This window comes from Hydra viridissima, unplaced genomic scaffold, assembly GCF_058129835.1.
Source record: "Hydra viridissima isolate aposymbiotic clone 2 unplaced genomic scaffold, HvirCarnegie_v1 scaffold_10, whole genome shotgun sequence".
Classification (NCBI taxonomy): Eukaryota; Metazoa; Cnidaria; class Hydrozoa; order Anthoathecata; family Hydridae; genus Hydra; species Hydra viridissima.
The window spans coordinates 8207133-8223648 of NW_028324309.1; the positions used below are offsets into that span (position 1 = coordinate 8207133).

A 16516-nucleotide genomic window follows, 5' to 3' on the forward strand; every position below is an offset into this window, starting at 1 on the left:
TACCCATGGGGGTAAAAGTAAGGGACTGCAGCATTCCTCTGCTGAGCTGTAAATAATACCTTATTAAATTCATTCAATAAGTAGTATTTTGTCCCATTCAATATGAGCATCACTTTATTCAAAAATGATTAGTCACACCAAAAACACCATTATTTAAGCTTGAATGTTTTACACACTGTAGTATTAGAGACCGCTATCTATTTAAGCGTGGAATTTTATTTTTCATAACTGTAAAAATTGCTGCAAAATCAGAAAAACAAAAACATTTTTAAAAATTATTTTTTACATTCGAAAACATAGTAACATTAGATGTCATTACGGTCATAGCGCAATAGGATGGATGAGACGGTCAGTTGAATTCTTGTTTCTATCACTCTTTGTAACAGGAATTTAAACATCCTTACATCTATGCTTCTATAAGAATCTGAGTTTGTCCTATTCAATACTCGTCCCATTCAGTAAGGTTCTCCCCTAATAAATACACATTTACAAACATAAATAGTATTCTTTTGGTATTATATTCTGTTTCCTATATCTCATAGTAACATCTCATAATGATTATAAATAATCTTTTAAAAATAAATTAGAGTATGAAATGTCACTGACTGGAAACTTTTGCACACCAGTGTATATCTGTTTCTAATATTAAAAATTACAGTTTAATACATCTTGTAAAAAGACTTGCATGATATTTTTTTTAGATTTATCAGTTTGCCATTACATTGAATGATTTAAGTTTCACCATTCCCGCTTTTCAAGTAAATGTTTTTTTAAAAGTTGTTAGATAAAAATTTTATTTTTTGTGTTTTCAATAAAAGTGTAATCAAAACATGTAAATAAATGTAAATTAAAAAGTTTTATTTTTAAGAATTACAAGTATGAGTATGCCCTTCAGCTAATGGAATATGGATTTTCTACTGAGGTTAGTTTCTTAGGGTATGAGTTAACATCTGAAGTTCCATATGTCTAGTAATAATGTATAGCAAATAAATTTTTTAAAACATTTATTCTTTGTGTTGCACTTATTAGTAAGAGACATTTTTATGGTACTTAAAAAGTGATTGTGAAATTGTACCTCAACTTGTTTTAATTTAGGCACTTGCTTATTTTGAAGCAATTAGTGAAGTAATTTTAAAAGAACCCACAAGTGAATTCTTTACTTGGCATTTGATAAATGGTTTAATCAAGGTAAATACAATTAGCTTAATGTTGTTATTTATTTAGAAGAAAAATAAATTATTTTTTTAAAATGTCTCTTCTATTCTCTTTTTAATGCTACAGTATTTAATTATATTTTATCTTTAGTATGCTGATTTAGCATCTCTGAAGGGCATAAAATACTATGAAGAACGAGAAGTGCCTGATTGGTTTAATCAATTACATGCGTTATCATTCAAAGGCTCTAGAGTAAAAATTAAAATAAGAAAATGCTGTTTTTTCTCTTTCATTACAATTAAAATTTATTTATTCATATAATTTTTAAGTAATAAATACTTTTGCATATTTTTATATTTAGCATTCCTCAACTTCTGGTAATAATATCCAATCTTCTAATGAATATAAAAAAAATACCTCTGAAGCTACTGGTAAATCCTTTTCAACTCAACACAGTTACTCAGATTCAGTAAACTCCAACATCTGTTACCATTCTGATGATACTCAAGAGGAAAAATTAAAAACTTATGAAATTACAGCTTCAGATGCAGTTCAATTTGATATAAACAATAGTGACTATTTTAATGGAAATGACTGTAATAAAAACTCTGATGTTGTACCTAATCTTGTTGAAAATATTAGTGACTTATATATTGAAGAAAAAAATAACTATGAAAATCAAGAGACATGGCATAATCAATCCCTATATCAGGCAGAAAGTAAGAAAGAAAGTGTGTATTCAGAAGAAGGATTTAATGAGAGGGAGTCAAGTAGTCGAGAGGACTACTTTTCTGAGCAATCAATAAGTAATAATGAGGGTTATCAGTATGGTTATCCAGAAAATGATCCTCAAAGTTCTAATACTATGTGGTATAATGGTAGTAATGAAAACCAACTAATATATAATCAAGATTACAATTACCAAGATTTCTCCCCAAGTAGCCATTTACCTACGGAAGATATACAAGCAAGTTACAACTATGAAACACAACCCCATATTCAAGGTAAAATGCTTTTTACCAGCTATTTTTTTTAAGTTATTTGGAATGGTTTATTCCAGATCAATTCAACTAATGCTTAACATACCATCTCAGATTTTAATGATTTTGGTACAAAAGCTACATTCATGAAAAAAAGCTTCTTTCCAAAATTTAGAGTTTAAATTCTTTTCAGGAGATATCGATACTCTATCCCAATCCCTTTATTTCAGCACCATTCTTTTTTTAAGCAAATTGCTTCACACAATTAGCTTTAACTTATGTAATATTTTTTCAATAGTGATGAAAATTTGTAACTAACTTTTTTTAGGATGAGAAATTCAAAAATGAATTAAAATACCTCAAAATCAAAGCTTTTATATGGAAATTCAATTTCAAAATGATTTAACAGTTTTTTTTTTAAATTTTCGTTACAAAAAGAAGTATATCTTGAGGTGCTTAAAAAATGTAAGATGAAAAAACTACAAGGGTTTTTTTTTTAAAATCTGATTTATTTGCATTAAAAATAAATTTGAATTGAAAAATAGATTTGAATTGAAAAATAAATCCAAAAAATATAATAAATTACAAAAACTAACCATGAAAATTAAAAAAAAGATTAAAGATACTAAAACTAAAATGTAAGAATAACTAACAATTTTAAACAGTTTGATAAAAATTTAGTTCTCTGATTTAGAGTTGTCAAACTGTCTTCAATCATTTGGTTCTAATGTTGTATGTTCTCCCTGTGAAAGTTACTGGAATATTAATCGTTAACAATAATTTAGTTGATGGAACCCAAAAAGCATCATCTCTAAAATATATGTCAATAGTATGACCTTGAGGAATAACATTAATGCATGAATCTTACTTGGAAGTCTTTATTTTCAACATCTCCTCAACTAGTCCGATCCATTGACTGTTATAAATCAACATAAAAACACATGCATTCATAAACATGCAGTTTTTAATAATCTCATTATTTTGGAAATTAAAAACAAGTGAATTTTCTCAAAAACATCTTCAGTTCCAATTATTGTATTAAAGACTGTCCAGAATGATAATGATCCATAGGACTTTTGAAATATTTTGAGACCACTTAACCAATTTCGATAATTTTATTGTTTTAAAGCAAATTTATCTCCTTTACAAGTAATTCAAAGATTGTTTTAAATTAATTTGCTAACAAAAAAGTATGAAGTTCAAAGAAAGGCTGTCAGTTTTATCATCAAATAGTGAAGTGAAAGTTACGGATTGGAAAGAAAGTAGAGAAACTGATAAAGAAGTCCATCAAATTTAAAACTTGATTAAAAAGTGATAAAGGGTATTAATGCAAATCTAGAGTAGTATGTTTGGTATATCAAAAAAAATTGGTGTTCTCAAGTCAACAATCCAAGAAATCAAATAAAGATATGACTATAAGACATGCAGGCTGAAATTTCATGAAAGATCCTAATAGCAATTCATTTAAACCAAAAATGTGGTCAAAAACTGCTACAAGAAAAGCTTCAAGGAAATCAAAAGTGACTTATACATGATCCAAAAGCAAGATGACCTGTCCAACTTCTGGCCTGGTCTTACATTTTGCCATTACTTATTTTCATTTTGGGCAAATATAAGACATGAGCTGCATAGTAAGGGAAAATTGTGGCAGGTATTAATCAATTCTGCTGATTCTGGAGTGTGGCATCACAAAATTTTACAAAAAGCTGTATCCATGCTAAATTGATCTTTGATCTATACTCACAAAATCTTTTTTTCCAAGCATTTACCTGCTGTTTTCGTTGTTACAATAAAGTTGAATAGTTTTATCTACTGTCTCTTAAGATATTTTCTGTCCTTTTTTTTTTCCTGAAAAAGATGTAACCCTCTTTTTCTGCACCAATTTTCATGCTGCAGTTTATAATTAGTAACATTAAATTCTTCTTTGATATATTTATATATAGGTATTAGACCAAAAATTAGGAACTAGGTTTAATATTTTTAGAATTTAGAATCTTCTGATTGCAATTGAAAATTAAATTATTTTTTTGTTTGATTCTTCCCTTAAGTACAGCTATGTCGTTTGCTTTATGTTGAAAGGAATATTCTTGGCTTAAGCAAACTCATATTTCAGTGACATTTTTTTTTGTTGTTTCTTTTTTTCTTTAAGGTTATAAAAAAATAATTTTAAAATAATTATTTAAAAATTCTTTAACAGACAATCCTTTAACATAAGCCTTGTACAAAATAATAGTATTTAATCTTTGAAGTGAAATAAACACAATTTTATATACTAGAACTGTACCTGAGATACTGAAATTCTATAAATCTTTAAAAAATATTTTAATGCATATAACATTTTCTTTTTTAATTATCAAAAAACAATTTCAGTTATTTTTTGGGTCTTTTTTTTATAATACATTTGCAAAAAAATCAGAAATAAATAAAAAAAAAAATCCTTGTAGTTTTTATGTATATTATACATTGAAGTTTTTTGCCAATAGAACCATAGAAAAATACTTCAATCTTTTAAACATCTCAAGATATACTTCTTTTTGTATAGAGTATCAAAATACTTAACAAAATTGTTACATTGTTTGAAAATTGTATTTTTATAAAAAAGTTTTGATTTTGTATGGCTTTTTGTCATCATTTTTGAATTCTACACCCAAAAAAATTGCAAATTTTCATCGAACAAATATTACATAAGTTAAAGCTAATTGTGTGGCACAATTTGTTTAAAAATTAATGGTGCTAAAAAAAAAGTCAAAAAAGAAAATCACATTTTATTTTTTTTTTTGAGTATCTTTGAAACTGTAAGAAGTGACAAGCTAAAATTTGGAATGAAATCTTTTTTCATGAATGTAAGCTTGCATGCCAAAAAATTATTAAAATCTGAGATGTTATGGTGTTATAAGAAATTTTTTTTGTTTGATTTGACATGAAATGATCCAAATCCTTTTTTGTCGTTTGATTCAGACTCTCAAAATGAACCTGAGCTTGAACCTGAAGAAGATTTGTTTAGAGAATTTTCTAAAAAAGTATGTTATTAAACTGTTAAAAATTATTTCATAGATCTTGTAGTGATCTTTACCTTATAATTTTGTTTATGCAAGTTAATGTAAGATAAGTATCATCTTCACAGAGATAACTTTAGTGAGTGGTTGTTTGATTTGTGTTAAAATTACTCACTGGACTATCTTGTGATTTTGGTGAGTGAATAATATTTTAGTATAAAGTGCCTAAATATATTTGTTCTGGTATTATTTATCTTGTAGAAAAATAATGATGGTATCAATGATAATCTCAAAAAAGGTAGATAAAACAGAAATATATTGTGTATTATATTCTTAACTAATTGTTTAAGCTTAGTTTTAAGACCTATTAGCAAGTTCTGACTGAAGACAAATTTTAGTCTTACATATTTACTGTATGTGACTGCAAACTTAGTAAAAAAAATTCATTTTTTCACAAAAATTAATGTAAAATGAAAACTTGAAGCCAAACAAAAAAATTTATTTAATAAAAAGTGTTAAGAATTACATTTACCACATTTTTATTCAATATGTCCTCCCTCAGCACCAATCACAGCTTTAAGTCAATTCCTGAACCTGGAACAGTTGGTCTGGATATAGTCCTTGGGCATCTTGTCCCACTTCTTGATAGCAGCCTTCGGGGAATAGACACAATTGTTGTGGGGATGACAAATCTGGAGATCCAGAAGGCCATAACTCTTTTGATCAGTGTTTTGGCAGGTTCTCCTGGAAACCACTGCTGGGTCTTCTGGGATGTATGTGGAGGTGTTCCATCCTGCTGGAACACATTATCATCTGAAGAGTAGTGGGCATCAATCTAGGCTCATGGTTCCAGGATTCAAATGTATTCATTGGTGTCAACTTTCTGACCAGATTTGATGAAGACTGGAAGCATTTTGAGGCCATCAGAAGAAATGAGGCCAAGCATAACTGAAGCCAGATGTTTGGTTTTAAATCTATACTACATGTAAATGTATACATGCTCTGGTACTGCCTGAACTGGTTGATCACTAATAAAACAATTCTATATTCTGCTGTTTGAGACAGAAAAAACAGTAAACAATTTCTAATCTGAGAAGAGGATGGTCACTTCTTCAGGAGATTCAGAAGTTTCTTTGATCTTTCAAATCTTTTTTCTTTGACACTTGGGAGAATTAGGTTTTACTTAATCCTGGCTCTTGACTTTGCCTTCAGATCATTCTTGACCACATTTCTGATGGTGTGCTGACTGAAAGATAGCCCTTCAGCTATTTTCCTCATTGATCATACTGGATTCCGAGAAATTTGACCGTTGGTTTGATCAACTAAGGAGTCCGAATTGACCTTTTCAAACCACTGCCAGGCTTCCTCTCAACACAACCAGTCATTTGAAAATGTTTAATTACTGTGTAAATAGTACTCAGAGGCTTGTTTATCATCTTGGTAATGTCTTTGGCCATGGTACCATTCATGGCAAGGTCAATAATGGGCTTGTTTTTACTGCTCATTTTCACTTTTTGGTTTTTCTTTTTTATTTTTTTTCTAAGATTTTTGTGTCAACAATAACAAACTACATGCTTAAAAAAAACAATCGAACATTTACTTTGGAATCACCAAGCTAATTACGAAATTTGCAGCTGCATATGGAAAATATTGTTTAGCCAAAAGCATATACTTTAAAGTACATTTTTTATTCAAATGAATATAATCACTTTTTTAAAAAGTGAAATTATATTAAGTTTATGGTAGTAAAACAGATCAAAGTGTAATTCAAAGGCCCTAAAAATTAGAAAAATTGGATGCAGTTATGTTTAATTATATATTGTAATTTTTTTTTTTTTTTTTTTTTTTTTTTTTTTTTGTTCAAGCAAATGATGAATTATCAAGGAAACCACTGAAAACTGCACAACCTGTTAACAATAAAAAGGTCAAATTTTATAATAATTTTTATGGATATGCTATTATATTATTACTGGTATTTTTATGTATTTATGTTAACTAACTTCAAAACGTTTTCTAAATTTCTGTTTTATATATAGGGTTGGCTTGGAAGCATTATTTCAAAATTTACACCTGCTAAAGAAGTTCATTTACCTGATGATAAGGACAACTCTGTAAGTATCAAAGTATCATATTTTTATGAAATTATTAATTTTCAATTAGATATGTTTCAATAGGTTTTATAAATTATCCCTTTCTTAAATAAAAAAGTGGACACTTAATTTGCATAAGCATTTTGATTATTTGTTCTGAGTAAAAAACGAATACTTTGCTTAAATTTTTAAATATTTTATTGACATTCGACATATAGAATTTTGGTTAAATGTTTTGTAAATTGTGATATATAGTAGAGGTCTACTATAGCTTAACTAAACAAGCATAAGCAATGGCTGTAGGAAAAGAAGAATATTGCAAGCTCATGACCACGATGTAGGTTGGTTATTGCAAGAAATCAGTTCATATCAAATAATTGTAACAAACAAACTTACAAAATAACTGTTGGTTTGTTTTGTTTAATTTTGATTGTTTAATGATCTTTTTGATTGTGTCATGAAGATAAACGACGATCATGACTACAAGCAGGTTATATAATGTATACATAATAAAAATGAGTATAAATACATTTATAATTTATAATTATACATTTATAATTATATTGTTTAAATAATAAAAATAAATTTAAAAATTTATAATTTTAGATATATTATGACGAAAAATTGAAGCGCTGGGTTGATAAAAACGAAGACCCTGCAGAAACTCGAAAAACGATACCGCCGCCTCCTACAGGCTACAGTGCACCTTCTAATGCTTTAATTACACCTGCCGCTCCATCTATTTTAAGCTCTGACCCAAAAATACAACCTTCTAACAACTTGCCAAATGCAACTTCATCTTCAACCTTTAAGCGGCGAAGTATAACCAAATTACAGCATGAGAATCATACTTTATCAGATAAAAGCAATTCTGTTAAAGAACCGTCTCTTTCAAACGATTCAGACAAAAAAATTGGCCCTCCAAGTAGATTTTCGATGCGTGCTCAAGGAGGATCTGCTAAACGTGGTCTTCGTTATGTAAATGCTATGGGAAATAGTATGGCTACAACAGCACCAATGGCCCCAGTTCTAGATCCATTCAAAATTCCAGGTTTTTTTAAAATTATATTTCTTTCTTTATTAGTTTTTTTTTTTTTTTTTATTTTTTTTTTTTTGTTTTTAATCGAAATATTTTGTAACATTAGATATTTTTATTTTTGTTTTAGGTTCCAATAGTTCAAATAAATCAACAAGCCAACCCATAAAGGTTCCTCCTACATTCTAATTTTTCTAATTGACATTTTTTTTTAGAAAGTTAAGATGTTATTTTTAAATCATCTTAAATTTTTTTAGACGTATTTTGACCCATCACAGACGGCATCATAAACTAATTGTGTAGCAATTTCAGTAGTGCGTAAAAAAAATACTCCTTTTTGTGTGTGTGTGTGTTCGTTTCTTGTAGGTTTTTTGGTTTAATTTTGTAAAAATGTGAAATTCTTATTAGATATTATTAAATTTTATTTATAGAAACAATTTATTATTTTTGTCTTAAATCACTGAAAAAGATACCGAAAGGCATCTTAGATAATTCATTCTATTGTATTAGACAGGCTAAGCATAAAGATCACCTGAAACCTTGCTTGATATTTCATTTTTTTAGAATGTCAATTTATTAATCATTTCTTCATTTCAAATATATAAGCAAAAAAATATGTGAGCAAAAAGTATATTAGCAAAAAAATATGTTGATAACACAGGGCTGCGTTTGAAAAAAAATTTTTCTGTTCCTGGGGGTTTTTTAGGTAATTCCTAATGAAATTGGCCTCCTCAACCCGAATATGACATTCATTTTGCTCAATCAGGTCAGGTTATTGAAACACTGCACACCTGATTTTTTTAAGAAAAACGTAATTTTCAAGAAATCTCTCATTTTTCATCCTAGTAATGTAATACATTGTAATAATTAATTGTGAACTGAAAAAAGGCTCAACTTTACTCCTTTATAAACTTTAAACTTAAAAACAACTTGTGAAGTAATCGAATACTGTAAACAAAAAATCTATTTCCCACTAAGAAAATTTATTTCCCATTAAGAGCCCCTTGGTTGGTTCTCTTGGTTGGTAAGGAATGCCAAGTGCCTCTATTAACCCTTTTACATTATTGCAGTATACCAACGAGCTAGAAGAATCAACTTCAAAGAACCTTTGAAACTTTTCTTTTCTGTTTCTATACCAATAGAAGGTAGATTCTTTGAAGAGGAGATTGCTCTCACTAAGATGTGAACCAAGAAGTTGTGCATTCTCTTTAGAAAGACCAAGATCTCTGGTCAAGTTATTTAATTGACTTTGAGTGAGTGGTCTTGGCAAAGTCATGCTAGACGTTGGCTCATATGTCACAGATATGTCAGTGTCTTCCACTTTTACACCTTCCATATCCTCTTCAAGTTCGCCTTTCTCAGGTGGAGAAGGAACTGGAACTCCTGGACCATATAGTACTGGCTTAATGGCAGAAGGAATATCAGGATAGACCACCATGTGTTTGTTTTTCTTATTGACACCTGAAATAATTTACATATTTATTTTCAGATTTTTATCCACTTTTTTATACAATTTAAAGAATTTTTTCGTTGAATTTCAACACAATTTTTATAAACAATTCAAACTTCATTAGACTATAAAAAAAAAACTATGTTTGGATTAGTTAAATATTGTTCTTTTAAAAAATTATTTTACCTTGAAGATTGGTCATACAAAAATAGCAATCTGTAGTATGGTCCTTGCCTTCTCTCTATACCATCGGTACGCCAAATGACATACAGTTTGCTGTGCCCTCATTCCAGCGCCTTAAGGCTACGACACAGGCTTTGCAGCATATATATGTGGGGCAAAGCTTTTGTCTTGATCGCCAAGCCTTATTCCGAACTATGCACTGTAAAGGGACTTTACTAACGTAGTTATAGTGCATTGCTGGTAGTTATGGTGCATTGCAGAATCTGTCGGGACTATTTTTACATTTTCAATTCATTTTTATGAAATAAATTTTATTTATCTCATATATTAGCCTGTAAAAAAAATTGACAATGATAAATAAAACTTTATAAATATACTTAAGATACTGTTTTTAGATATATTAATACACAACTGTTACTTGGGAATTGCAATAAAATGGACACTCAGCTGTTATATGCGGTAAAGAGCCCTAAGTCTGTTTCTTAAAAACTAGACCTGACTGACAAATTTGAATCCTAGATTCGGATTTAGAAGGAAAATTTCATTGAGAATCACCTAAGAGAACCCTAGGAACATTTTTGACGCAGACCAGTGTAACCAAAACCTTGTCGAAGTTCTAATTTTGCAGTAAAAAAGTGGTAATTAATTTTTTTAATTAAAAATTTTAGTTTAAGAAAATATTTTTAAAGTATATTACTAATTTAAAAAGTATTATAACTGTATTAAAAGGTACTTTTTTCATTCTTTAGCAAGTTTTGATTAGTTAGATATGAGATTCTTCAGCAAGTTTTAACTAGGTAAAAGAATCTTTATAAAGTGTTACTTAACATTTTTTCAGTCTAAAATAGAATTTGTACTTAAACTTAGAAAAGTAAAAAGAACTTTGTTTCATTTTCAAAAAAAATTTTTTTAGTCACCTATTGACTAAAAAAGCTCATTTAGAGGTTTTAGAGGTAGACCTAAAAATAAAAAATGTTGGAAACGTTCCTCTTTTTGTGTTTTTGATAAGAGAAAAGATACATTTACGGTAATATATTTTTGAATATCTATCTTCTTACAGGCGCATGGAACTTTAATAATTGTTGTTCTTAACTTCTCTCTATAGTGGACATTAACCCCTGGCGACAAAAATTTGGCACAAAATAAACACAGACAGTAATAGTACAACTAAAAGTTTAATGCTCAAAAAATATTGTACAGATTATTAAACAATATATTAGTTTTTTATTTTCGGGACTGCAATAATGATTTCTCGCCATTACGACGTACGGCATCAACTTTTTTGTATATATGTTCATCCATGCCTTGTACAAGATTTTTATCAATTTCTTTTAAACAAGAATGAATTTTTTTTTGCAGCTGATCTTCACTTTCAGCTTCCCAATTGTTTTCATACACGTAGCCTTTAAGGATTGACCAGAATTCTTCAATTGGTCGTAATTCTGGGACTTTCTGGATTATCAAATTTTGTTACATAACGGATATTTTTCTCATCGAGGTAATTGGTCACACTTCTAGCATAATTTGAAGAGGCCAAGTCAGGCCAGAATACATAATTACCATCACTGTGATGTTTGTTGATAAAATGAATCAATCGTTTGATGATGCAATCATTTTTGTACACTGTTTGGTTAATTGCCAGTCTCGCAGAAGCAATAAATGGTTTCGAGATTCCACGAGGGGATATGGTAATCCACACAAGAATTTTTTTTTCAAATTTGCTTTTGCGCTTATATTTTACATTTTTTGGTGCATTTTTTGCGTCATCTGAGTAAAATCCAACATTCGAATTTTTATTTGCATGTTTAAATGTAAAATAAGACTCATCGTCAATGACAAAGTCGCGGTTTCTGAATTTGCGACAAATTCTTCCACACTTCAGTTGCAACTGCTTTAACTGTTTCTCAGTGCGATCAGGGATTTGTTTTTTCTTAAAATAACAAATGTTTGTTTTGTTTTTTATTGTTTTTACAATGTAGGAATGATCACACTTGAATTTATTTGCAATTTTTCTTGTTGAAGTTCCAGACCGGTTGTTCAAAAGACCTTTCAGACGATTGATGTTCCCAGCAGTCATAATTTTTGGTTTTCTGCCTGATCCAGGCTTACGAGACTTTGGCTCATTGTTCTTCCACTTTGCCATATAACGTTTAATGGTTCTTTCGGGGTGATTAGAGGCAACAAAATACTCTACGGTGCTCTTCGTTTTAGCGTTAGGATGCAAATTACAATAGTTGTACACTTGTTCAATTAATGTAATCGACTTCATTTTTGGATAACTTTTTTATTAATTAATCTAAGTAAACAAAACTTTCAGTAAAAGATAAGTAACACTTTATAAACAAAATAACTAAAAAATTAAGACTGGATAACTAAAAATTCAATAAGTTTTAGCTTATCAAAGATTGTGCCAAATTTTTGTCACCAGTGGTTAGTCTTTGCAATAGCAAACTGGGTTTTTTATTTAAGTGGTGCGACTAGGTTAGTGGTTTCATTCAACAGGCTTAATGACATTCTTACGTTTGCTTTCAAACATGGTCATGCGGTTTCTGATCTATGGTTCCATCACGGAACCAATACGAATATTTTCTCTCGAAGCATTGTTTCAGTTTTTAAAATATAACCCACATTCTAAGTCTAGGTGACATTAACTTCAATTTAAAAGGTTCTTGCATCTAAACCAAAAATGGTATTGATGATCTTTAGGTCAGAGCTGAAGATAAAACTTAGCTGATTGAAGATTATGAGTTGAAGAAGAATATTCAAGTTTTAGTGGTTTTTTTCTACATTTTCAAAGTCTAGTATAACACTTTGCTAACTCTAGTATCTTTCTTGTTATTTCTTAGTTGAATACCATTGCTAATGGGTCGAACACTTTTATGATGATCTTCGTATTTATAAATGTTCAACTATTTTACAGCCAATAATTTATGAAATATCAAATTCCGTTTTTATTATTATCTTTTAAATTCTTTCTTTTAAATTTTGATTCTTTGTCTGAACAACCAATACCTCCCTATCTTATTTCTAGCACCACACAACCTGGTAGACTATGGTTTCGCTTAAAGTTCACGACAGTTTCAATTCTTAGTTACTTTTCAGGTGATCTGTCTTTGAACAGTTTGGCAGAAAGAGCATTTCTTTCTAAAGTTGCCTAAATGTAATTATTTATATAAATAATTTCCAAAACTGAAGCTAAATAATTTAGCTGTTACAAGGTTTTGGTTTCTACTGGTTAAAAAACTCTGTTATAAGCTGAATCGGTACTCGTCTATAGTTCGAGCTTAAACGTTAAAGCATCTATGCTGATTTTAAGTGAATTTTTATGTAAAAAAACTTTATATAAAATTTCACTTAAAATGTGAAAAAAGGTAGGCATAGATGTTTTAACCTAAGCTCGAACTGTGAAATTTGCAATATCAAATATAAACACTGTCTTGCCAGGATTGTTAAATAGCCGAGAATTGATATCACGGTTATGTTGATGCTTAATTGTCCCCATAAACACTAATGTTTAGAGATTGAAGGTTATGTGTGGTAAGCAAATACTCTTATGATATTTAAATGAGAAAAGTAGGAGTTTTCGAAGAATAAGGTTCATATTATTTTTAAAAAAGTGGTTAAACTGATTCTTGAAAATTTCTGGTCTGGTTTGCTTATAGCCTATTTTAAAACTTGATCTGGTTACTGACACTTTTGATTAAAAATTTAAATGTGACCCTACTTACTTTTAAATGTAAGACATTTTTGATGAAATGTAAAATATGTTTGATAACTAGGCAGGTTTTTTTGCAATTATTAATATGAATACAAATAAGGTACCAGGAGACCTGGAAATGAATCGTAAACAAAAAGAGACCTTAAGTAAACCAGAAATAGCAACAACTCTCATTAACAGCAAATAAAGTTACTATTTAAGAATTTCTGGAGTCTCAACGAAGTTTCACTTTTATAGTGAAAATGAAAAACTAATTTTAACTTAGAAAAAAAATTTTCAAAAATCAGGGTTTTTTTTTTTTTTTTTTCAGTTTTACATTTAATTAGTCATAATACAATAAAGTCCATGATATATGCTCTCGTAATACAACAAAATCCATGACATATATTCTCGTAATACAACAAAATCCGACATATGCTTTCGTAATGCAATAAAATCCGTGATATATAGACTAATTTAAATAAAAACTTGATATCTGATAGAAGATTGAATGATCTTGTCGCCAGAACCATAAAAAGTTATAATAGAATATAACTTAAGCCATTAATAAAATATAGACAAATAAAAATGACAAAATACAAAAAACAAAAGAGCGTGTATATACAAATTTCTTATTTTTAAAAATATTTCATAATATTGTCATTAAATAGAATGAATTTTTCTAATTTCTTTTTAAAGACTGGGAAAGTAATTGATAAATCAAAATTTGGTAAAACAGTTTTGTTCCAGAGATTGGGTGCACGATAAGCTAATACAGAACTGATTAAATTTAGTTCGACAAAAGGGTTCAAAGAGTGAGTTATCATTTCGTATTGTATACTTATTTTTTGTTTTTAAGGTAATAAAATCTTTAAAAACGTGTAAGGACGGATTGATTTTACACTGCAAACATTGTTTGTACTTCCCCAAGCAATATTTGCATTGATAATATAACTCTTTCTAATTTTTTCTTTTGTCATTATAATTCTATATACATTTTTTGCAATTTATAATATGACAACACATCTTTCATTGAATAAATTTGTTTACTGTTTTATGTGTCAAACTGTTTTTTTCTTTCTTTCTTGTCTAATAGAAAAAGCAGGAAACAAATTGTTTTACCCCTTACTTAAGTGGAAACTCAATTTGGCACATTTTAAAAAAAGCGGATGTTTTCAACAACAGTAGCTAAAAATACAAAATTAGCAGCCTAAGAAAGCTGCATTTAATGTGCAATATTTGAAGCATTATTTTGAGAACAATAAGTTTTGAGAAAATATTTTACGCGAAAAGCAATTAGTTGACAAAAAAACAACTCGTTTAGCGCTTGATGGAAAAGTGAGTAAAGTGCGCGTAAGTTGTTTTACTGAGCGCGAAAACTAATTAAACTTAATGCCTCAAGTTCTTTGTGTTGCTCTTCTGTTTTGCGGAAGTTAAGTGTAGTAAATTCGCGCGTAAACTAATTAATCCTTCGTTACCGATTGATATCGCAAAAAAAAATCCTGCAATAATTACCTCAATACTTTTTCCTTTATTTTATTATAAGTATTTTTTTTCTTCTCGAAATCCATAGAATGAAATTTGATTCGAATATTGAACCAAAGAATTGAAATATGGCAAAGTCGTGAAGAAAATATTAATTGACGAAGAAAACGACAGTAATTTTTTTTTACCAAGAATGCGAGCTTTACAGAAAAACTTTCCGTCGTATCTACAACAACCGTCAGACGAAGCTATATAAATAAAACTATAAATAAATTATATATATATATATATATATATATATATATATATATATATATATATATATATATATATATATATATATATGATAAGAATATATTTGTCAAAAATGAAATAAAAGTTTACTATTTTTACGAAATTAATGAAATTAAAATGAAAAGAAACGAAATGAAAAGACGAAATTAAATTGCCATAACCGTTTTATTCATTTCTGAAAGCATCTTCCTAAATTTTCTGTATTAAAACGCTAAACTGTGTCTAATAAGAAAATTTTTTTTCTTCATTTAGAGATTTTTTTTTTCTTCTTCTTTTAGCGATGCATAAAAAATATTTAAAGACAAGGTATGTTTTTTATTTTATAAACCACTCGGTTAAAATTTTTCGTTCAGGAAATTTATGTGTATAAAAGGCAACAAATGAGAGATTCGCGGTTTCTTCTCCTTTATTTGAAGATCTGATCCCATCAAGATAGTGGTAAAACCCTAAAAACACAACGTGCTAAATCAATTAAGTGATCTTATTTATCGATACAATAAGATTACTTTCGACCATAACTGTTTCTTGAGCACAGCAGTGTATGGTTATTCAATAAACTTCTTAGAGCATAAGCTGCTAGAACGTGCTTGCCTTTGTTCTGAAGTTATTTTTCGCACAATTATTTCTTATCACTCTAAATGATGTTATTGGTGGTTGGCATAGACCCCCCATGCCATAGCTCACTGAACTCTTCAAGGAATTCCCCGCAGGACCTACATTCTCCACGTGCGCTGTGAAAATCTTGCTTTGAAAAATCTGGGCGCGCCGCGTGTTTTGAGCGCTTAACTTTTATACTCAAATGTTTTCATCTTATTCAGACATAAGTTCGGTACTAACATAAGAAAATTTATGCTAAATAAAAGTTGACTATTTATAATTGCAATTCAGTTATTTAAATTTCTATTTAATTTTATAAAACGTAATTTTTTTTTCTCTTTTCCCAAATCTTAGCATTAAAAAAAAAAAAAAAGAAAAGAAAAAAAGAAAAAACCGCTTTTAAAAAAGATTTTTTCTAATAAATATTTTTTTGCAAAGTTTAATTCTTTTTTTCAAAGTTTGAAAATGAATTAAAATAAAATAAATATCACTTCCAAAGTTTGAAAAAAATCTCCTTTAAATTAATGGTCATTTAAACTTAAATAATTTATTA

At 28.8% G+C, this 16516-nt stretch overlaps 1 protein-coding gene across 1 annotated transcript in view; it reads left to right on the forward strand.

Moving 5' to 3' along the window:
- The window catches only part of LOC145181777 (uncharacterized), a 29890-nt gene extending 21196 nt beyond the window's left edge, over positions 1–8694 (forward strand). Inside the window, exons 15-26 of the mRNA XM_090099390.1 lie at positions 702–758; positions 869–922; positions 1096–1188; positions 1306–1407; positions 1517–2159; positions 5094–5155; positions 5393–5429; positions 6997–7055; positions 7168–7242; positions 7828–8272; positions 8388–8428; positions 8515–8694. Of these exons, the coding sequence (XP_089955516.1) occupies positions 702–758; positions 869–922; positions 1096–1188; positions 1306–1407; positions 1517–2159; positions 5094–5155; positions 5393–5429; positions 6997–7055; positions 7168–7242; positions 7828–8272; positions 8388–8428; positions 8515–8547 (1701 nt within the window). The 3' untranslated portion in view covers positions 8548–8694. The remainder of the gene's footprint in view (positions 1–701; positions 759–868; positions 923–1095; positions 1189–1305; positions 1408–1516; positions 2160–5093; positions 5156–5392; positions 5430–6996; positions 7056–7167; positions 7243–7827; positions 8273–8387; positions 8429–8514) is intronic.
- The last annotated feature ends 7822 nt before the right edge of the window (positions 8695–16516 follow it).